The sequence below is a fragment of the Loa loa genome (assembly GCF_000183805.2).
Source record: "Loa loa unplaced genomic scaffold supercont3.34, whole genome shotgun sequence".
NCBI lineage: Eukaryota > Metazoa > Nematoda > Chromadorea > Rhabditida > Onchocercidae > Loa > Loa loa.
Genome location: NW_018108214.1, coordinates 198,894 through 220,931, shown reverse-complemented (window position 1 = coordinate 220,931; position 22,038 = coordinate 198,894). Strand labels below are relative to the sequence as shown.

Genomic DNA, 22,038 nt, shown 5'->3' with positions numbered 1-22,038 from the left:
ATATATATATATATATATATATATATATATATATATATATATATATATAGCTCTGTCCTGAAAGATGCCACAAACTACAAAAAAATCCATCTGTACCAACCTTACACTATAATCGCCTCGGCTACCAGCTGCTTCTGATATTCCTACTTTTGATTCTCCATTCCTTCCAGAAAACAAATTTCATTTTGGAACAGTTAACCCAAAAATTTGTAAAAAACCAAATTTCTTGAATCGCTATAAATAATCGAATGTAATTTATGGAAATTACCCTCAAATCCCGTGTTTCACCACTTATTTCTAATGTCGTTATAATAGTGAATGTTCCGTTTACAAAACCGACATACCTCTCGAGTAAAAATTCCCTTCTGATGGCTTCTTGAATTTATATAGGAAATTACTATTATAAAATTGTCTTCATCCGTTTCAGTCGCTATTTTTGTAACAAAATATATTCCTCACCAATCAAGAAGGGTTTTTTCTTTTTTTCTTTTTTATTTTAATGAAATCCAACTTCATTTTCAAATCCTGAGCGCAGGCCCAACCTGTAATATACCAGAACTACGAAATGAATTGTAAAAAAAGAAAAAACATAACATATTATTTAATGCGCAGGCAGATGTTCTGACTCATAATTTAAGATTTATTTCCACGTCAGGATTGGAGTGCAACCTAGATGTAAACGGTTTATTTCTGCTATTAGCCCTCCTCATCATCCTCACCATACTTGTCAACGTGAACAGAAATGAACAATTGCAACGAATTCCTTTGAATAATTGCCAACATATGTCTAATGAATTAGTTTTGGAATTGTATATCGCTATAAATTGTAAAGAAATATCATTTTTGATATTATTTTACGGTTTATCCAAGCAATCCGGCTTGGAACACAAACACACGAGATCTAACCCAGATAAGCATAAGAGATTCAAAGAAGAACCATTACTTTCTTTCCAGATATTACCAAGTTTTATAAAATGGTTGGGAAAAATTGAATTGAGGCTATTGTTATCATTTGTTGACTACTCTCGATTCATCTCGAATATTTCTATCTATTTCCGTTTATCTTCGTTTATATTTCATTTTCTTATTCCTTTATTTCTGTTTTCTTCGTAATATGCCAATAAAGCATCTCATGTAGCATCTGAGAAAGAACCCAGAGACCCAAACATTGTTGCTTCATTGTGTTTTTCGTGTTGACAAATGAGAGCGGAAGATGCCAAAAAAAAACTGACTAGCATTCTAAAGTCTTTGGTCAGTTTTTCACCGCATAGATTGTCATTTTTTGGCAATTTTTCAAAATAATCACGGAAGTAAACAAAGAGGTGTATTAACGCATATGAATAATATTTGAAAATTTCGATATTCCAACGATAAAATGTCAGTATTGCGTCCGGAAGTCCAACAAACACGGTTGTACGAATTCGGAATGTCGTGTTTTCCTTTCGAATTGAGCTTTTCCCGTAGAGTTATGGTAAGCAATGCAGAATACACGCATCATTTCTCAACAATGACCATTTTATCGTGAATTTACCCGTCAATATTGTGATTTTCAAACATCAAAAAACATCTAATGCTTCAAATACAAAGCTCAACACACAGTCACCAGCATAACCTGCATGGAAATAATTCATATTACTCTGACGGTTTTCCTGCTACAACAGACGAATGGAGGTAATTGAGGGTCTCGACAGGAAGATCGACTATTTCAAAATTCGAAAAGTAAGAATGCGGAGGATAATTGGCAGAATGAGAGTGAGGTGTATGCTCTGGAGGTTGAGGTTCGAATGTGATGTATAACGTTATAATTATGATAAGTAGTTGTTCCAGTGAGAAGCGTGGAAAATGCCGGGGGATGGCGAATCATCGAGGTATCACCTCCGTGGGCCTGTCAAGCCACCCTCGCGTTACGTTGATTCTGGTGATGAAGGTCAAGAAGTTACACGTTTGTCAACTTCGAAGTCGAAGAGGTAGTTGTGTTTGTCTGCATGAATACCTGCTTATCTTTAATTCATCATCCATTGATTATTCGCAAATACCGAACAACTTTTCTGACGTACTCTGTGTCATTGTATCTCGAATTAGTCATTCTAACATGTCATACTTGATTGCTTTTCTTATAATTTCGAAAGTGTCCGTTGCAAGAAAACTTTCTCCAGAAGTATTTGTTTCAGTAAACGTCTTTCACCGTTAAAACGCGGTGGAAAAGTATTGAAGGCAGAGAGTGATACTGATAGTAATGTTTCAAATGGCACTAACAATCCAGTGCTCACAAAGTTATCCGAAGTAAGTTTCGTCATCTGAATTGGTCGAAGGACTCTTATCTCACCATCAGTGCATTTTTTTGCTATTAATAGTTTAAATTTTAACTAATAATTCGTTTATTCTTCTTGTGAAGCAAATGGCAGTTCGTGTAAGTAAAAGCATGCAGCTGTATGGTGCCGGTAGGCTGAATCTGTAAATTTTATTTTCATTCCAAGATTTCTAAAATTTTCAAATTATTCATTATAATAAGCTCGCTATAACATCCTTAGAAGTTATAATTTTATTGCAGAGTCCCAAGAAAACAATTAGTAATGGCGCACAAAAGGAGATCGCACGGGAAAATGCAGCACTGCGCACTGCACGTCCGCAACCGTCCGAAATATCGCCAACAATGAGGGAGAATTTACGGCATTTGAAAAATGTTCTGAAGTTACCTAAGGTTATGTGTGTTTCTTTTTAATCAAAAATTTGTCTAAATCTAATTCAGCAGCAAGTATTTCAAAATAAAACAAATTAAGATATATAAGTTCACAAAGAAGCAGTAGTTCTGAGCGGAAGAAAATAATTGATTTTCTAAGTTTTCAGGCTCGTAGATGGGTTTACTGTGAATTTTTTTATTCCGGCGTTGACCAACAACTTTTCTCAGGGGATAATGAATTTGTGCAGTTGCTTCATGAAATGTTTCCGAATTTGCGTACTCTCAAACTTTGCCGACCAGAATGGAGAGCTATAAGAAAAATGATAGGAAAGCCGAGAAGATGTTCGGAAGCCTTCCTAAATGAGGAGCGTGAATCACTGGAGACGAAAAGGTATCTTGTCAAAAAAATGTAGATTTGTTTGAGTATTCCACTGCTTGAATAAAAGCTTTTACCAAACTTTGCCGATCAGAATGCAAAGTTATAAAAAGAATGATTCTAGTCCTCTGATTATTTAAAAAATTACGTATGTATCAGTGCTACCGACTGTCATATCTAAGGATGGTTGTTAATCTGCTTTGCAACTATCACACTTGTCATCACGCCGCCAATTCCATTTTTGGAGTTTTTTTTTCCCAAATTTTTACTTTCTAATAACTTATAGAGCTAGAATCCGTCAAATTTATGATGGAAGCTTGATGAATATCCCCCCTGGATGCGAACTTCCATTACGCTTGCCTCCTCCTTTAATAATCGGAGCAAAAATCTATGCACGCGTGCGAACTCCCAAAGATGGTATCTATGCCGGCACAATTGATGCCATACTGCCGGCTTCATATCGAGTGGTTTTTGATAAGGAAGAAATGATACCACCAATGATTATCAAGGATTCGGAGGTTATGTCTGCCCAAACGGTCCATATTTTTCATTCTAAATAATTTGAAAATCATTTTTCTCCTTCGGGATATGATACTGTAAATGTAGACATCTTAGTGAAGGATGGGTGTTGTATAAGTCCTTTTCGTCTGTAATGGATGTTTCTTTTTTTGGACTTGTTTAAACTTTTGGTAGAAACAGTAAGTTTCTGAATACTTACTTTATCCCTCACAATGAATAGTTGATTGTGCATACAAACTTAATGTTTTGAAATTTAGAAATATTAAATGTTTGCAAATGTTTGCAGATTGAGCTACTCTCAATTAATTACTTTCTGGAACAGAATCGTTCCGCTATCCCACCTTCACTGATCAGATTTGGTCACGCTGGTGTCCTTCCAAAGTTCGCTGATGTATCGTCCTCCAGTCGTTCTCCCACAGGACTAGATTCTATCCGAAAACCAACCAGAAGTAGGTCGAAAAAACATAATTGCATTAAATTATTTTTTCTTTAATCATCTTTAAACCACAATCTTGATGGAAGCATGAAAATGGCCAGAAGTTATTGAAAAATGGTAGAATATAAATGCCAATGCAGCGATTGCACCAATTATATGTTTATGCACCGTTTTTTTTTTCATCTGTTTCCGATTTTCCACATTTTAGTCCGAGATGAAAAAGTCGGAAATTTCCCTGTGCGAATGCTCGTCATTCTCGTGAAATTGAACAAACTAATTGAAGTGAAGCGAACTTTGGTTAAATCATTAACTGAACTAAATATGGAGGCTGAGAAAATGAATATGATAACGGATTCTTATCCAATCGCCTTCCAGGTCTGCTTTTTCTGTTTATTGGTGCCACTTTTTTGGGTCTTATGAAATAAAAAATTCGTTGAGAAAAAGTGTCTTTGATTTCAAATTTTATTTCGGTCAAAACGTTGGCAAGTTTTTCCTTTCCTTTGTATGAAATCGATACTAACTGGCGTAATTGAGTGGAAATTGATTTTTAGAGGAGATACGCTCAAGTTGTCATTGACATTGAGACAGTAAACAGACAGCTACAGTCGTACCTAAACGCCGTAAATGAATATTGCAATCAGTTATTGCCACAACTGAGTGAAGTTAGTTTCAAAACATATTTTTATATATTCATTTTAAAGGCAATTAATTTTAACTTATCACATCCACAGGAAAATCATCCTTTTATATGGAAATCAATTGGAGCATTCCACTTTGTCGTCTGTTTTTCTTATCATTTTTGCATTAATGCTGAAAACTATGTATCCATATCGAAATTTATCTTATTACAGTCCCCACAAACTTAAATATTTCTTATTCCCTCCATTTAGATTCTCGTTTTTTTAGGTCATATAGTTGGTGCTTCCATTAAGTTGCCATGTGCTTTTTAATAACGTCAAATCTTTTTTCATATTTTAAAACACGAAAGAAAGTAAGTAATCAATATTCATTTCGTTTATTTCGTCAGAAATTATGTCGAAATTTTTGCAGTTTTCATTAACTTCACGACCAGAAGCTCTACGAAAAATGTGTCAGACTCATTCAGTACAAATCGTCAAACACTGCAATAACGGGTTGAATGTGCAAAATAAACATGCATTAGATTTGGTTACTTCATTGACGGCATTGCTATTACAGGTAAACCTTTGAATGAAAATCAAAGTAAAAGTTGGGAATAACCTGATCGAAATTGGATGCCTTTATGTCATTGGCCTAGTCAGTGACCGGATTCCACATGTAGAACTTCTGGCTAAGGAAATTGAATTAGGTCGTACCAATGTATATTTTTTAAACAGATCCGAGCACTGGGACAACAAAGTTGTACACCACTCGACTTGCATACCTTATCGGAATCGTTGAACGAAATTCGGAAACAAATTGACCCATCGAATGTAGCTGCCTTCCAGGATTTCGTGGAAGTACACATGAAACAAATCCACAATATGATGTTAAATATTGGGAATGTGTGCTAATTTTCTTTTTTTTTGATGAGTGGTGCTAAAATTTTATCTGATTTCATTTCGGCCTTGTATTTTCACATTTTGAAGTGAAATGAAATCAACATCCCTTAATAGTCGTATTCCGCGGTTATTTTTCAGCAAATCTTATTAAACTTGAAGAATAACTGTGTAAAAGTGCTTGTGATAGCGCACATTTAGACGTTTATGTTGTAGTAGATTTGTTAAACTTAGTAGCAGTAAACGCTCACTTCCCAATAGACTTTGTGATGATTATGATAGAGTGCGTCGATGATGAACAACGGTAACTTTGCTGTCGGTTGGTCCTCCAAAATGGCTTGTCTTCATATCGTACCAAATGGAAGGGAGATTTAGATTTGGATATCTGCTAAGATTTGGATCACCACTTGCCTAGGCTGGATAAAAAATACAAGCATGAGACGCATGTCTTATCAGAAAAAAAAGCAAACTTTTGGAAATCAAAAAACAAATTTGACAATTTTGCTGAATTATGTGGTGTAAAGACCAAGAAAGTTAGCTCTTCAATGGTAAAATGGCCCAATATTACCAACAAAGAGCAGACAATAAGTAGAATATTTTTGATTCTGAAGAATGAATATATGGTACAAACTCCAGCAACTACAAACGACTTTTTTGCCCCAACGTTTCATAGTTTAAAATTTTAGCAAGGACAATCGCCAATACAAGAAGGAAATGTTTTCTTTGGAAAGACCAATTAGCAAAGGAGTAGAAAGTGAATCTTGAAAAAGGGAAATCTAGTTGTGGTATAGAAAGGTGGGAGGGAAGTGTATTCTTTATCTTATCAAATGCATTGATCTTTTTTAGGTTTCATCTATTGAAGAGTTCCTTTTGAAAAGCATGAAGTGCAGCATCACTTTACTGATTGCTGTATTGATTTTAAATACGTGAAATGAAGTATTTCAAGACTTCAAGACTTTCCTCGTAATCATCATTGGAATTTTGCAAGAATATTGATTATGGAAATAAAAACGTTAAGTGTGAAAGCAAAATCGATCGACCGTTCACGCGGACGATTTCAAATTACATAAAAAATCATTAATAAACACGGTGATTTTCATTTCTGGGTTCCAATTAAATTAATTTAACCAACATAACTCAATGGAATAAAATTTTTAAAAAAAAATAATTGCGAAAGGACTGGAGAATGAAAAATGCTACAAACATTTAGGGATACATCAATTTAATGGTGCACAATACAGTAGGAATGAGAAAAACTGCAAAGTACCGAAGGAATCAGATAACACTGGAATTAAAATAACTGGAATTAATAGTATCCCTACAAAAATGCAGCTATGATGGACCATAACCGTTCAGACATGTTTAGAACACTGATTTTGAAGAAATGATTGGGAGTTAAGTCAGGAAAGGTGGCCGGGAATCGAAATAAGACTAACTTCGAGTTTACGGGATGTAAACTAACTTTGGGCATGACACTATGGATTTCACTGCAGATAAAAAAAGTACTGCGATTAAGAAGATTAATTTGCCGTAAGGGATGAATAAGCGGAATGAAAAATGATGAAAGTTCAGAGAAGAGAACAATGAAGCAATGGGAAAAAATATCTGGAAACAACATATTTCGATTGTTTAAAGTTTGGCAAAGGATTTAAGCGTTTGTTTTCGAAACTTTATCTAGGGAAACATAAAAACAAAGCTTCTAGTCATGAAAATTACTCATTCTAAGTCTCAGCAACCAAAAACATTCATTCTTGTTATTGTTATCGATAACTCTAGCAAATGGTTCTAAACTTCATCTCATCAAGCAAATGGGATATTGAGGTAATTTGGCTTTTAAGTAAAACAGAAATTTAACATTCCCAAACTGTGGTTCCCTTCCAAGATATTTCTTACTCAAGTAGTCAACCAATTCAACCATTATTTTTTTTATGTAATAAAATCTATAAATTTCAGAAAACGAGGTTGAGGAACATTCGTAATGAAAAACAGATGGAATTGAAACTCATTTTATTTTACAGACCATTATATAATTTATAAATTAACAGATCATTTCGAACATCTCTTGTTACAAGTTTAAACCTCAAAATTTTCTCGAGGATGTTTCAAGGACTGAACATTAAATAGTTCGAATCAACAGCCTACCACCTGTGCATGATTTGCTTAATCAGAAATAACATCCATAAAGCGAAAAAGCTTCAAAAATCAAATACATTCTACTCCGTCGTCTGCAGCTTTTCGAGGATAGTCAAAAAATTTGCATATATTCCAGCAATAACTGCGAAAAGTCCCGTAATTATAACACAAATGTTCCATGAGATTTTCAAACATCTTTGATAAGTGTTAAGCGAAACCTGAAAGCATTATTCGTTCAAAGTAAAACAATGGGAAACTGCGGCTATTTGTGATCTCTGTTATTGTTCTTCCGAATTTTGGATTTCATTATTTTGTTTGAAAAAGACATCGAAAAATATAAATTTCGTTATGAAATTCACACTTAAGGAGTTAAAGGAGTGACGGATAAATGAAGTATTCGAGGAGGAATTTCTATTTTCATAACTAAGACATGGTAAAAGATGTCTTAGATACGAGAATGCTTAGGCGAACAAAAAGTGCAAGATAAAAATGAATTTTTGAGAACAGAAACCTTCCAATCATTCCAGAATGTTATCATTTCAAATACTGGCGGGTATATAAGAGCACAAAGTGTGCCGCTTGTTACTCCGACCAAAGGTATCATGATTTCTAGGTGAGGTATACTTATAGACAACAACACTGTAATAGACACCCAAAATATTCTGGAATTAGAAAACTTTATTTATGATTAACAAAAGATATTTTTAGGCTAGTAATTCTTCCTTAATATATTTTTTTTATAACAGTGCAAATTATAGAACATCTTAGTTACAAAAAGTGTAAGATAAAAATGAATTTATACATACAATAATTCTTGAAAAATGAGTCCCGCGAATCAAACCTGAATCCTTTATCGACAACTGTTTTTGAAATATTTGGAAAACGATTTGTAAATTTCCGATGGAAACCATTGAAAAACATATCCAGTATGACATACATAGCAACGGAATACCCGAGCATCGATTGCAACATCAGAAATACATTAATCGTTGAATATAACCTAAAGTAGACATGTTCATTGATTCTTAAATACATCTTCTTCTTTCTTATGACAAGTGAACACCAGAGCTTCTCACACAATTTTTTAATGACAAAGATATCAAAGATACAACTAAGGACAGGTAACATTTTTGGAATTCCGTCCTTCAATTGGTATTTTAACTGGAGCAGTGATTGTTGTAAATTACAAAGTCTGATGTTAGACAAACTACGTTACTGGAAGGCATGATTTCCAAATAACCAAAATTGCTAAAGTTAATTCTACAATCTTACAAGTGTAAAAGGCAAACTAACCCCTCTTTCGGCACATTCATAGTGATAGTTGGCTGTGTATTTGGTCCAAATGCCGTATAACCGTAAAAACCAATTGCAATCATGAATAATGTACAAAGGCACATTGTTGTTGGTAATACTCCAAAATTACTTAGAAAATCTTCCGGTGTTTCAAGTTTGTTTTCCACTGGTAGAATCTTCAATTAAAGAACAAAAAAAGTGTAGGAGTCTCACTTAACTCTACAAATCAAAAATAATTACCATTGTTTGTCCCTCAAAAGCATACATCGTCATTCCAACGAACATGATGACACCAGTAAAGTTAGTTACAGCAGGAAGTTCTTTCCAATGATTTGGCTGCCGTACTGTGAACTGCACAATAACAAAAGCACCCAATAGAAAAACACAGATGAAACCATCGCAAACACACTGAGCAGACGCATTTCCGTGAACATATTCAGCACAAGAATGGGTACTGAAGATGTACCAACAATGAATCGAGTAACAAATATCATTAACAACCTGCATGGATGCATAACATTGAAAGATGTGGTGTCAACCGTTCCGAACTTTTATACTTGAAGTGCCCTATAGATAATCTTTTCCAAACGGATATCTCTACAGAGTACAAAACTGACAGAGATTTTTCAAAAGCTTGTCAGCTCTGAAATGTTATGTAAAATATTCACTTTCCAAGTGAGACATCGCTGGCGGGAACAATCCTAAATTTACTCGGCACATGCTACCTACATCAAACTTCAGTCTTTTGTTTTGCTCTACAATTGACTGATTTTATATTTCGCGTAAATTTTAACAAAACACAAATAGGTGGGTAACCTGAGTTTGAAAAAATATCGAAAACAAACCTACCAAATGAAATAAGAGCCATTACTTTGACACCACCCACAATATAATCCCCCAATAAATGATTCATATTATCTGCTATAAACAATATTGCAACACTGCACATGCCTAACTGATAGAATAGTATAGTGATATTTACTATATACCTATAAAGAACAATAAATAATCAAATACATAGATAGTTTTCAACTCTATAGAGTGAAAACCAAAGATTTCGCTTATTCCTGAAAACATAAGTGATATAACACCAACATTAATGAATGAAATCGAGCAACTTATGACTCAAACTCTGGTAATAACTAGATGCTAGATGAAAATTAGTAACTATCTACTACAATTAACTGCTCTTCAGCATATGATCTAAAACGCCCCTGTATTCTCAGCTGCAACAAATCCAATTATTAGATAGGCAAACTACCTGATAAAAAATATATGGATTAACAAGGATAGTACTCATATTATCAAGCAAATTCACGGTTATTTCCTCTAACCAACATACATTTTATATTTAAATTATCCATCTTAAGACTTTTCAAGTCAGACAAAATTTATCTGGCTTACATAATAATTTTGCTATTATTCCGCAATATCCTTATATCACTAAAATCACAGACTTTCTTTGCAAAATGACCATAATCAAGTGAAATACGTTCTGACTTCTTCGCCAAGTGTTGTGAAGACCTGACAAGAATATGATTTCCATACCAATTAAAGCCCGCAATGACGAAATTTAATGCCAAAGACATCTGAATAATCAATGCATGAAATCTGCATTTATTTTAGAACTTGTGCAAAAAAATTAACACACAAGGCATCCCTATAATTATCAATATATGTTTACATACAAGTTTAGTTGAATCCACTCTGAGCTGTGCACCGAAGGGAAGAGAAACTTACCCATAAACCACCAAGTTTCCAAGCATACGGCAACGAAAAGCAACCAGCATTAAACATACTTTTAGAAAGAGTCATTATTGCCCGATGTGGTCTGTAAATGTATTTCATTTCTAAAATAAAACTCCCCCCAAAAAAAAAGAAAAAAATCAAGTCCGTATTGAAGAAAGCAAAGACAAAAGTTTGAATGGCTTGAATAGAGAAATATTCCACTAGGTCTACTTTTTAGTTTATAAGAAAACTCACGAAATGACGTCGCCTTTACGTATTTCTTGTTGCACCAAATGCCTAACATCGCCAACGCTCATACTATCCTCATTCATTAGACCAGTTCGATATCCGATAGGTATAGGTGGGAAATAATTTCAGTATTACTATAATTTGATTAAAGTTCACAAGAAAAAGAATAAGCCTTCGATTTCCAATAGGAATTGGTAGAACTATTGTAAAGTGAAAAATATTTTCAAAAAAAGTAAGCATCAGTAAAAATGCAGGGAAACACATCAATGCATTAATGCAAAATGCATTAACTGATATGAAACATTGCCAGTCCCAACGATGAAGCATTAAGCTCATGATACTCCTCTGTCTCCATTCCAATCTTCCTGAAAATGACCGAAAACTTTCGCCAACACATATAGAACACATATAGTGTTCTCGCAACATCAACGAAACTTCAGAGTGTATAATGCATCGATACTAACAATTATTGTGAAAATCAGAACATATGAACGACAATGGTGGGCTGCTAAACCGTAAAACAAATAGTCTTACCACATGGTAAAATCATTTATATATTAAAATTCATTTACACAAAAACAACCAAAAGGCAGTAAACTGTGCAAAAAAAAAAGAAAAAAGAAGAAACGACATAAAACAATTTTCAAAGCATAAGATCCGAAAACAAGGAATGTATCGCAACGCAAACGCATAAGTTTAAAAGCAGGAACATGCCATTCATAAGGTGCAATATTTCCCTTATATGCTGCTGAAGTTTCTAATAAAAAATTTCCGAGCAAAAAAGACTGTCTCACGAAAAAAATAAAACCCCATAATTATCAGACCAATTCAACTGAAATAAATTTCAATCAATTTTTCACTGAACATATTTCACTGGAGAAAAATTTAAAGAAAGGAATTTAAATGTAGTTTTGATTGAATAAAATCGACAAATATCAAAAGTAAGCACAAAATATTGAGACATATCCTATTTCTTCACTGGTTTTCGCTTCCTTACGCTTCGTCTCAGCTGAGCACTTTCTCCCATTCCTTCTTCCTCCTGCTGTTCTGTGAAAAAAAAAAAAAAAAAAACTCTTTCAATTGCTTTTATGTGCACTTCTTTTAATGTTAAGTTAGCCTTTAATTCGTATATTTCCAGTTGACCATGACTTCTGTTTCGTGAAGCCTCAAGAAACTCCAATTCCACACTTACCAAAAGTTGGTATTGTGTTAAAAGAAAACGGCTTACCGCTCAAAACTTCACATCTCACTAAGTATTGATGGATACTGCTGACGAAGAATTGCTAAGAAATGGAATTCCTATAAGCTATATAATTTACTCACCGACAACCAACCCTTCTTCAACTTGCAATTGTTCAGTTACATCCATAGCTTCAGTAATTATACATTTCATCTTAAAAAAAACAATATAAATCATCAATATAATCCCAAATATATTTTATTAAAAGAGCCTTCACATCCAAAACAAAACCAAAAAAATTATAATCTGCCTTAGTAGAATACAAATGTGAACAAGAATGAGGGATGAAAAGAGATGACGAAAGAAAAAAGAAGCGATATTTCATACCTCACTGTTTCGATAAATAGCACTTCGTAACTGCTTTTGGCTAGGAATTGGAATTGTTTGCAGAGGAATCTTAATTTCGAACCATTTTGCCCGAAACCCATTCTCTGTGAAGATAACACCCGATTTCCGATGAAACGAAAGAGTAAATGACACGTAAGACTCCGTGCAACCTGAGGCATCCTAAAATATTTCAAAAAATACACTGTGAAACACTATTCGGATATATTAGTCTTGAGCAAACCGGCTTGAAGACTTCGAAAATAATGGAGTAAACAGAGAAATTGCAAAATACATTTTTTGAAAATATTTGGAACTAAAAAACCTAAAAAGTGCGAAAACAAATCCAACCTCATGCAAATAACTTGTGTTGTCGAAAAGGCAGCTCCTGAAAAGTATCGTCTCCTCCATGCCGGCTTTAGAAATTTTCAATAATCCATAAAAACTGCCATTACCATACCATTCGAAATGCATCAGTTGACGACTAACTGAAGACACATTTCTGCATTTTTCTAAATAAAGATATAATTTTATAAAAATGAGCAAATTTATAACAATAGAAAATTAAACATGAACTTCGTTCACCATAAAAATCATCAAAAGTAGACTGCAATCATGATTACCAATAATTTATATTCATTCTGAAATAAACCATGGAGATGTTATAACTTACTTGATGAAATGGAAGAATTTTCAATCCTCGATAGCTTTGCTGAAGTTGGCGATTTGGGCTAAAACAAAATGAATTTCTAATGAAATGTTAAGACGTTATTAGTTAAACCTATGGAGTTCCGATTTTATATTACTGTAATAGTCAGAAACTCAGTGCACTGAATAACAGGATAAACTTCAACATATAGCATTTACAGAAGAATTTATAATGGTTAAAATAATTTTTTGTAGCCTAATACGGCATATTTCTACCACTACGCTACGCTTATGCAAATGCATCCATAACATAGGCCATCATATTACTATGTTAAGTTCTTTCACCACAGGTTATCGATTTTACCAAATTCTAGCTTACAAATTTTAAAATCTAGTTATCCTCATCAAAAAACCAAACATACCATAACATTATCAATTCCTTTCGCACTTTTTTCAAACTTTTGTGATTGCTGTTCATCTGAAGGGAATTTAATGTTATCAACTTCCACTTGGAAGCTACGATTACTCGAATATTTTGGTGAATTCTGTTTCATAATGCCGCTAAAGCCAGTAACATTTTTTCCACACTGTTTCGAGTAGTACATTTCGTAAAGCACTTTGCTTGAAGCTCCATAAATTACATGACGAGAACCATTAACGCCAATGCAAGATACTGCAAATGGCTCATCGGCTGTCGTTAACAACCACTTTTGCTCTGAAAAAGTGTTTAACGACATAAACATTCTTTTCAGATATGTTCAATATTTAGTTCAATCAATTAATTATTTGAACTAAAATTTAAATTATATTCATATAAATAGTTTTAACATTCGTCTTTTGGGAGAACCAAAAAAGCAAAAGGATAAGGAAATAAGCAACTAAAAAAATAGAAAACAATTAAGTCGAGAAGTAGTATTTCCAAATCTATTGGAAAACCCCTTTTCTAAAAATTTTAGTTTCTTAAAAATTTCAATAATTACCATCATATGTGCAGCACTCGGATGCAGTATCATGAGGGAAAAATATTGCAAACTTTTCAAAACCTTCTGGATGACTTCGTTCCAATACTGAATTTGTCTGCTGGAATTCCATAAAGTAAAAACGCATAAATTACCAGTGCAAAAGATGAAGATTGCAATGGATTTTGTCTAAAATTCCACCAAAGAAAAACTGAAAACTAAAAATATGAGTGATTTTGCCAAGTTATGAAACGTGTAAAAATTTTTCTAGTGCGAAATTATTTCGTCCAAATTGAAAATTTTCACGCTCCTAACAATAAATTTTTCAAATTGGACAGTTACACCAGCAAAAGATTCAAAATAATCAGCTGAACTACTGATATTCTCTCTTAAACTACTGCTTGAAACCGAAGTTCCAGGCTATAGTTTAACACGACCGTTTTGATATCTATGATTTAATTTGAAGTTACCGCTACAACTGTTGCAGTGAAGTTTTTCAGAAATATATCTTGTATGGTTTGTAAAACATCAAAACAACTCGTAATACTATCGGCTAAAGTTCTCGAAGACTGTTGCTCACATAACATATTCCAGGCATTGCTCCGCACATCCAGACGATACTTTAGGGGTTTTTGACGACCAAAATACTGAAGGACCTGAAAAGCGAATAAAACAGTAAGAAAACGCTACAGTAAAGTAATAGTGAATTTTAGAAAGAAATGTAAAGAAACGGACTTTGTCAAACGAATAGTTCTGAAAAGTATCGGTCATAAATTCAATTCGTCCCGCTGCATTTCCGTTTCTCGCACAGGTTGCTTGCCTAATGTACTGAAAAATCGATGACATTTAAATACGCTAAAAAAATACTTAAATTTTAACACTTCAAATCCTACAACAACCTTTCAGAAATTTGATTCATTTCAAATACTTGAAGCTACCTTCCAAATATTTGAAATGAAGCAGTTTTTAAACTCACAAAAAGCATCAAAAAAGATAAGCATTTTTCAAGTGACCGATTTTTAAAAATTTTATAAGTGAATTGAATAAAGTGATCAGAAATTAAGCTAAACCAGTCCAGAACCAAAAAATTCTGCTGCTTTACAACGAAGAATCAACGAATTCGAAGAAAGAAATTGCTTCAACTTTTTCGTATCACTGTTAACCTTTCTTACATGCATAGTATGTATATATTAGGATTTTTTTTTAAATCCAGTTAATTTATCCCCTTAACTAAAAAGAGCGAGTCGGACCAACCGTAAGAGAGAGGTGGGTAAAGTTCGAAATGCTTTTTGCAGCTAAATATTTCCAACAAGCAGATCCCATATTTAGATTTCAAAGACAAAACAGGCATGCACAATGAATTTTTTTGAATGAATAACTATTCTCGAACGTTGGAAAAATCTTGCTGAAATCTTGAAGGTAACAAAGGTCTACTTACTTCAATAATCAACTGTAAATCAAATTTCAGTTCTGTAGCGGAACGTTTGTTCTTTGCCGTAAATGGTGGCGTCTGTGATAACCAACTAATGAAATTGACCAAATCCTTTCTAAAATAATAGATTTCATGCTCGAAAATTACTGATTTTCCTTGTTTTTAAGATTCCACCATTTTACTACTTTTAAACGATCATCTGTTTTTTAATATTTTACCATCTCGCAACTTTATTAGGTTATCTTGGAAGGCTAGAACCGTAAATTTTGACAAATGTCCGAAAAAACCTAAAACCACTTTACTCCCTGATCATGACTGAAAATTAGAAAATGAACCTGTTACGTGTAGCCACCAAATGCATTTCGTTAATTTTATTGGTAATATCTTCCGCCAGATTCTGGAAACCTCTAAGTTCTTTCAAAGAAGCTTCTTCATCACTTTCTTCAGCATACTTGCCATAAGGATATACATCAACATCAAAGAGACGTTTCGGAAAAAGTTTTTCACTGAAATTACAGCGACCCAAATTTTGATCCCGAAATCGAAAAGAATAAAATTTCACGTTTATAAATTGCCCATGAACAAACTTTCATGACATTACAACTCAAAAGATATCAATGAAATGAAAAATATTTTTAAATAATAAAACAAAAATCAAAATGTGGAACACGATTACATATAAAGTGGTTTATAAAGATTTTAACTTAATATAATTTTCAATTCTGATTTCGAAATACTTACGTTCTAGAACTATGCAACGCACATCGCACCTCGATAAATAGCTGTTTCATGTTGTGCTGCAATGCTTCCGCACCAGGAAGGAGTTCTCTGCCGATGCTTCCCATTATATCACTGAAATTTCGAGACTCTATCATTTACTCTATGTTCTAAAATGAACCGACTGTAAGTAAGACCTCTGAAGACAAATTTCAATTACTTCATAGCTATCAAAAAACTTCCTCTAGTTCTCATAAAATAATAAGGTTAAAAACGTAACCAGTTTTGAACAGAAGAAAGTTAAGCGAGCATTCCTGCGCGTAGGATCAAGAATTCAAGTAAGAATCGAAAGAAAATTAAGTGGATACTGACCCGAAACCTTTGTTTGCCCAATCAGTCATTTTCTTCCACTCCGTTGGTTTTAGTACGTTACGATAAAAATTCACCAGCTCTGGACTTGCTTGCCCCGTCAAGATCATATTGATAAAACACTCTCCAAGATTATAATTCGAAGCATTTTCTTCACCAAAAAAATTGAATTTTTGATTGAATTCCTAGAAAATGATGCTCCGTAGAAGACTGAAGGCTTAAAAACTTGTTGCGATCAATTCATATGACTTAGAAGATCCGACTTGCATACAATACTGTATGAAAATCACAACAACTTAATCAAAACGTTGTGGCTCCTGCATTCATTTCAGACAACTTGCCGCTAAATACCGTGTCCATACAGCATGCTGTATGGGCACTGTATTTTGGACACTACACATCCATACAGCATGCTGCTAACTGGACTTGTTCGAAATATTAAAGCAAATGAAATACATAACAAAACAAAAACTTGGCCAACACCTTCGATTGATCCTCCCAATCGATAATTGTTCGGGTAAATGCTTCAGAAACAAAGCATACATAGAAAACTAATTTCAGCCATCTGCAACGTAAAAAATCTAGAAGAAACTTCAAAAATTCCAAAGACAATAATTTATACTCCAGAATTTTTCCTAACAATATTATGAATAGGAATACTTCTTCAGATAATATCAAGGTAATTTATGAAGATCAGCACGAATAAATCGCAGTGATAAAAGATAAGCAGGAATAAATTGTAGCAAATAACATTCACCTAGAAATCCAGAAATGAGTCAAAATTGAATAAACCTGCTTGCAATGGTCCATATTAGGCCGTTTTTTAGAAAACCTAAATTGTCGATATCGAAACCAATCACCTGAGTATTTATTCCTGGACTATTTGCTAAAAAAAAAAGCTTTGCACTGAATTGAGAAATGTGCAAAGAAGTGCACTTCGATTCTCATCATAAAATTTCTGGTAAATAGGAATTTGTTCTACCTAGGCTCGAATATTTTACGAAAATTTATAAAACTGTTCGATTCTTTAAGAATTTTTAAAATTGATATTACGTTTTAATTATAATTTGACAATGAGTATTATCGAATCTCATATCCAAGTTATCACATGAGTGAATTTTTCACCTGAGTTGAGCTGACCCATACTCGAATATACCACCATCAACTGATTTCGCTTGGATGAAAAAAACATATCACCCACTGTTATCGAATACGGGTCGCAGTTTCCTAAACAGTGGGGAGATCCCGGAAAAGTAATTTTGGGATTGCTTCACAATTTTTTTACGACCACTCCAAAGCACTATTCATATGAACAAAAAGAAAGCCGATTGGAATTTTATAGTAAATGCACCTAGGAAATGGAGCGGTGGTTCGATCGAAGCAATAGGAAGGACACCCGCCGCCAAAACAATTACAGCATTGTCTAAATTAAGCGCGAACAATAACGTTCCAAGAACACTGAGATTGCTGTTGTCACAGAACGCCTTCATCGCTTTCAGCTGATTCAATTCTTCGGATTTGTCATTCAAACTTTCGCTTTCTGACAAGTCACCAAGCTGGAAATACTTCCTTCAATAGCATTCATAAACATGTTTTCGAAGAAGAATGCTTCCAAAAGCTACTTATAATGTCCAATTCACCCTCATTATAAATCTTTCCCTGGTGCTTGTTCTCAAGAGCTAGATATCACCTTCCCATAATTTATTTCTGTACAAAAGCTTATAAGTCCCGAAAGCTGAAGACTCGGTAATTCGAAGAAGTTGGTTCAAAAATTAAGCTGATGGGATACATTCAAAAATCCAAAACTTGGATTATGATCAAATAAATATATTCTAAATATGATTTATCCAGAATGGCAGACCAAAAACACTTACTGCGCCGGAAAGTGCGTCCTCACTTATTAAGTTCATGTTCAATTTTTGATGGAATCTTTGCCATCTCATCCGCGTCACACGAGTTTTCATTCTAAATTTAAAACAAATCAGTGAAATTTTCAAATGGAAAATTGCTTCACTGCTGAAGATGCCATCAGAGCTAAATATCCTTGAATGGCATTTTTTTTAGTTAGGACAAGCATAGAAACAGCGGACAAAAACTGGGATCAGTTATTCTACCTGACAGTAAATCTAACGATTCCCTTCTCAGCATCCAGCAGATGAATACAACCATCACTAAAAGCTGTCGCAAGGACCTGAAATCAATGCTAATGCCGAGTTAAAAGAAAAAGTAATTTAGATTTCAAACTGAATTCTAAAACGTGGTGTTTACCTTGCCATCAGGACTCCAACACATCGTTTCCAACCGAATTTCACCTTCCGATTTGACTCGATCCAATAAGAGTGGTTTGATATCATAGATATCTCTCTACAAGTAGTGGAAAATCAAAGACATGAAATGTCTTTATTCTAAGTCTAATCAAAAACTGAAATTAAGCAACGAAGCTGTGATCAACAAATCAAAATCAAAAGATACATATTTTCAGCAATTTTAATGAAAATCTCTTACACTTCAGGGATACAAACCAACTTCACCTTCCATCCATGTCTCCAATGCAAACGTCGTACGCATACTTCACCCTTTTGCGAAGCTAAAGTTAACAAATCAATACTTGGGTTCCACAAAGCTTGATGGACCTAAAATAAAACATTTCTTTGACTGTAATGATATCTGAGGAAATTAAAAGCACAAACATTCATGGGATAAAATACAAAATATTATGCCAAGTTACCTAGATTCTAGCTTTACGACACAAATAAAACATTTCTTTGGAATTTAGATTTCGTTATTATAGCAACTGTTAGCTGTTCTGACAATTCTGTCTTTGCCAGCGGTATGACTTATACAAGAACGATAACCTTGAATGGAGAACGGCGACTTAAAACTGTTTTGCCCATCAAATCAGTTGGAATGCAGTGGCTTAACATGCAAACTGAATCCATGAGCTTTCAGACTCTTCTCTGCAACGATAAATACGCTATAAAAACATTAACAAAAATAAAGTAGAAATGCAAGTGGGAAATTTGAAGTTATGTTAACAGCGCAAGTAAAATGCATGAAGCACACAAACGATAGTAATAAGAGATAATGATAAAATAAAAACTGCAATAAAGTTTCAGTGATAGAATAAGATGATCTTAAATTAGCAAGGTATTCATAGTACACACATTTTAACCAAGGAAACTTTGCTGCAATTAACACCAAGGACATTAGCGATGTACTTGGAACCAGTGATACCAGACCTGTATGCCATTTGTCTGCATTGATTTGAAAACCTCAGTCCCACTAACTATTATTGTCTCTGTTGCGTGGGAGCCCTCGTTGGGCCTAATTTTAAAGGAAAAAATTCTTAGCGAGGGCGGAGAGGGATAGGGCAGGGAATAGGAGAGGGAAAGGGGAAAAAGAGGTAAGGACAAAAAAAATGAAAGTAAATGGATGAGCGAATAAATGATTCCTAATGATCTGCAAGGTTTTGAAAGCCAACAAGCCTGTGATTGTATGACAGAGCGGAATGGACAAGAATCATTCCAGTAGTATCACATCACGTGACTGCATGACATGTTCTTTGTCTCATGTTCTAGTGACACCAGGTCTTCTTAATGCCTTTCTATATCCCTTCGCATCAACAAAAAATAATCTAATTTAGCAAACGGCAAAATATGCATAAAGAGATAGGAATAACACACCCGACTGATGAATTAAATAATTTAAATGAGTGGTAATTGAATTCCGCATCCCTCCTTAGGAATCACTCTACCTGTCTTCATCAGCAAAGGAAAAAAGAAATGAACAGCAGAGTGAGATGAAAATCTATTCCGAGAGAATTTATCTACCACAAAGATGAGAAGGAATGATGTAAACCTTAATCATCAAAATGTCATAACGTTTGCTTGCAAACTATAGGGCTCACGTAACATCATTACCATCATATTGACCCATCAAAACGCATAAAACGATTTTTTGGCAAACAACGCTATGACCACCAATGCTCACAAGATGTAGTTTGAATCCGTTGGATCCTTCCGAGTCCAATTTTACAGCCTTAACTTCAACCAATCTCATCATATCAAGTAGAGCATAAATTCAAAAGGAAATCCCATCCTCTATAAAGATGATACCTGTTAAATCTCACACAGCAGACTACGCTGGAGTATATCTCCGCTAAAAATTTCAGGACATCCCTCAGCCTGAATATTTCTTTCACTTTTCTCTACCTAACAATTTTGACCCAGTCAAATGATTGGCAACGTAAGAATAAAAACAAGGAATCACTCGTACTACGTATTACGTAATAATACTCCCTTAACTCTCAGTAACATGAGGTTCAATAACTCTACCACCTTTAAATACTTCTAAAACACCATTATTCACTTTTCTTGTATAATCAAAAGCATTACGGTATAATCAAAACTGGTCTATTTATTTCTAAACTGCAGAAATTCACAAATGGTTGAACACAGTACGCCTCTCAACAAAGTACATCGGTTAAAATTTTGAACTGTTATACGATGCGCAATACATGTTTCGTTTGTGCATCATGGTAAAACTAGATGACTGGGCAAGCGGAGATAATGAAGGCTCAAAGAAAAAATAAATTTTAGAAAATCAGCAAATAAAATTCCAGATTTTTTAGATAAAGCACTAAGACTATGCAGTGAGCACTTGATGCAATTCCGGCCATGCATTTTAAAAATAAGCATTTAGTTCACAACATTACCAATCATGACATGGAAATAACTTAAAAATTTTAAAAGGGATTTTAGTTATTTGATCTTCCACTATTTTATGATGTGCCAAACTTTTCCTTCTGCATTTCATTGATCTTCCAGAAATTGCCTGTCTTCATTAATTCAAACTGTTTCTGCAATCTTAGTCTTCTTTCACGTCTTTTCTTCGATTTTGAAACTTCGATCTCTGGTTCGTCACCTGCACCCATTGTTTGTACATCCTAGAAAACTGGATTAACTCATTCACAAAAATAAATTCATTCAATTCATTCAAAATAAATAGGAGAAACAACTGCATGCAATCTTTACAGTTTTCAGTATAAAAAAGTGATTTCCCACACCCAAGTAAATCTCACCTGCTCACCACTGAAATCATCGTCTTCCTCTTCTTCCCCAGTACCTGTACTACCGATAAATGGACTATTTTCAGCGGAAATGTGTGATGAGGCCTGTGATTGCTGTACTTCTGTACTACCTGTAGTTACTTCCATCCCAAAGTTCATCGACGCTTCGCTAAGTGAATTCAGCGACGACTGGTGCTGCTGCATATGAATAAAAGTTGAGTGTGAACATCAATATTAAATTAAGCAAAAATAAAATTCGTCTGAACACCTAAAATAGCTTATATATATATATATATATATATATATATATATATATATATATATATATATATATATATATATATATATAT

General features: G+C 34.0%; 4 protein-coding genes across 5 annotated transcripts in view; 1 reads left to right on the top strand and 3 right to left on the bottom strand.

Moving 5' to 3' along the window:
- Window positions 1–1,820: 1,820 nt before the first annotated feature.
- Window positions 1,821–5,658, top strand: LOAG_05006 (DIRP family protein). Its single transcript, XM_020446740.1, has 10 exons — window positions 1,821–1,967; window positions 2,172–2,283; window positions 2,552–2,701; window positions 2,848–3,071; window positions 3,343–3,592; window positions 3,862–4,024; window positions 4,220–4,386; window positions 4,563–4,673; window positions 5,062–5,208; window positions 5,367–5,658. Exons 1-10 carry the CDS (start codon window positions 1,843–1,845, stop codon window positions 5,541–5,543), a joined length of 1,626 nt encoding a protein of 541 aa, XP_020302957.1. The 5' UTR covers window positions 1,821–1,842; the 3' UTR covers window positions 5,544–5,658.
- Window positions 5,659–7,741: 2,083 nt separating this feature from the next.
- Window positions 7,742–11,014, bottom strand: LOAG_05005 (transmembrane amino acid transporter; the record flags this gene model as incomplete). The annotated part of the gene is made up of 9 exons (XM_003140542.1): window positions 7,742–7,879; window positions 8,173–8,323; window positions 8,503–8,661; window positions 8,955–9,130; window positions 9,195–9,408; window positions 9,800–9,943; window positions 10,359–10,543; window positions 10,695–10,785; window positions 10,938–11,014. 9 exons carry the CDS (start codon window positions 11,012–11,014, stop codon window positions 7,742–7,744), a joined length of 1,335 nt encoding a protein of 444 aa, XP_003140590.1.
- An 826-nt stretch (window positions 11,015–11,840) lies between these two features.
- Window positions 11,841–19,584, bottom strand: LOAG_05004 (the record flags this gene model as incomplete). 2 transcript variants are annotated; one of them, XM_020446738.1, is made up of 22 exons in its annotated part: window positions 11,841–11,978; window positions 12,255–12,324; window positions 12,499–12,678; window positions 12,847–13,007; window positions 13,169–13,226; window positions 13,566–13,858; window positions 14,124–14,223; window positions 14,573–14,758; window positions 14,838–14,930; window positions 15,541–15,649; window positions 15,870–16,040; window positions 16,276–16,386; window positions 16,624–16,805; window positions 17,104–17,185; window positions 17,413–17,506; window positions 17,746–17,847; window positions 17,972–18,176; window positions 18,495–18,585; window positions 18,735–18,811; window positions 18,889–18,984; window positions 19,152–19,253; window positions 19,476–19,559. In XM_020446738.1, 22 exons carry the CDS (start codon window positions 19,557–19,559, stop codon window positions 11,899–11,901), a joined length of 2,727 nt encoding a protein of 908 aa, XP_020302956.1. In that variant the 3' UTR covers window positions 11,841–11,898. The 2 variants fall into 2 exon arrangements, with proteins under 2 accessions (XP_020302956.1, XP_020306763.1); XM_020446739.1 differs by lacking the exon at window positions 11,841–11,978 and having other exon boundaries at window positions 12,022–12,324; window positions 19,476–19,584.
- Window positions 19,585–21,030: 1,446 nt separating this feature from the next.
- The window catches only part of LOAG_17015 (hypothetical protein), a 4,237-nt gene continuing 3,229 nt past the window's right edge, over window positions 21,031–22,038 (bottom strand). Inside the window, exons 7-8 of the mRNA XM_020449674.1 lie at window positions 21,701–21,886; window positions 21,031–21,565 (exon numbers count right to left, since the gene is read on the bottom strand). Of these exons, the coding sequence (XP_020306762.1) occupies window positions 21,401–21,565; window positions 21,701–21,886 (351 nt within the window). The 3' untranslated portion in view covers window positions 21,031–21,400. The remainder of the gene's footprint in view (window positions 21,566–21,700; window positions 21,887–22,038) is intronic.

Coding starts and splice junctions, on each gene's coding strand:
- LOAG_05006 (XM_020446740.1), top strand. CDS start 1,843: ATGCCGGGGGATGGCGAATCATCGAGGTATCACCTCCGTGGGCCTGTC. Junction 3,072..3,342: donor GAATCACTGGAGACGAAAAG/GTATCTTGTCAA, acceptor AATAACTTATAG/AGCTAGAATCCGTCAAATTT. Junction 4,025..4,219: donor TATCCGAAAACCAACCAGAA/GTAGGTCGAAAA, acceptor TCCACATTTTAG/TCCGAGATGAAAAAGTCGGA.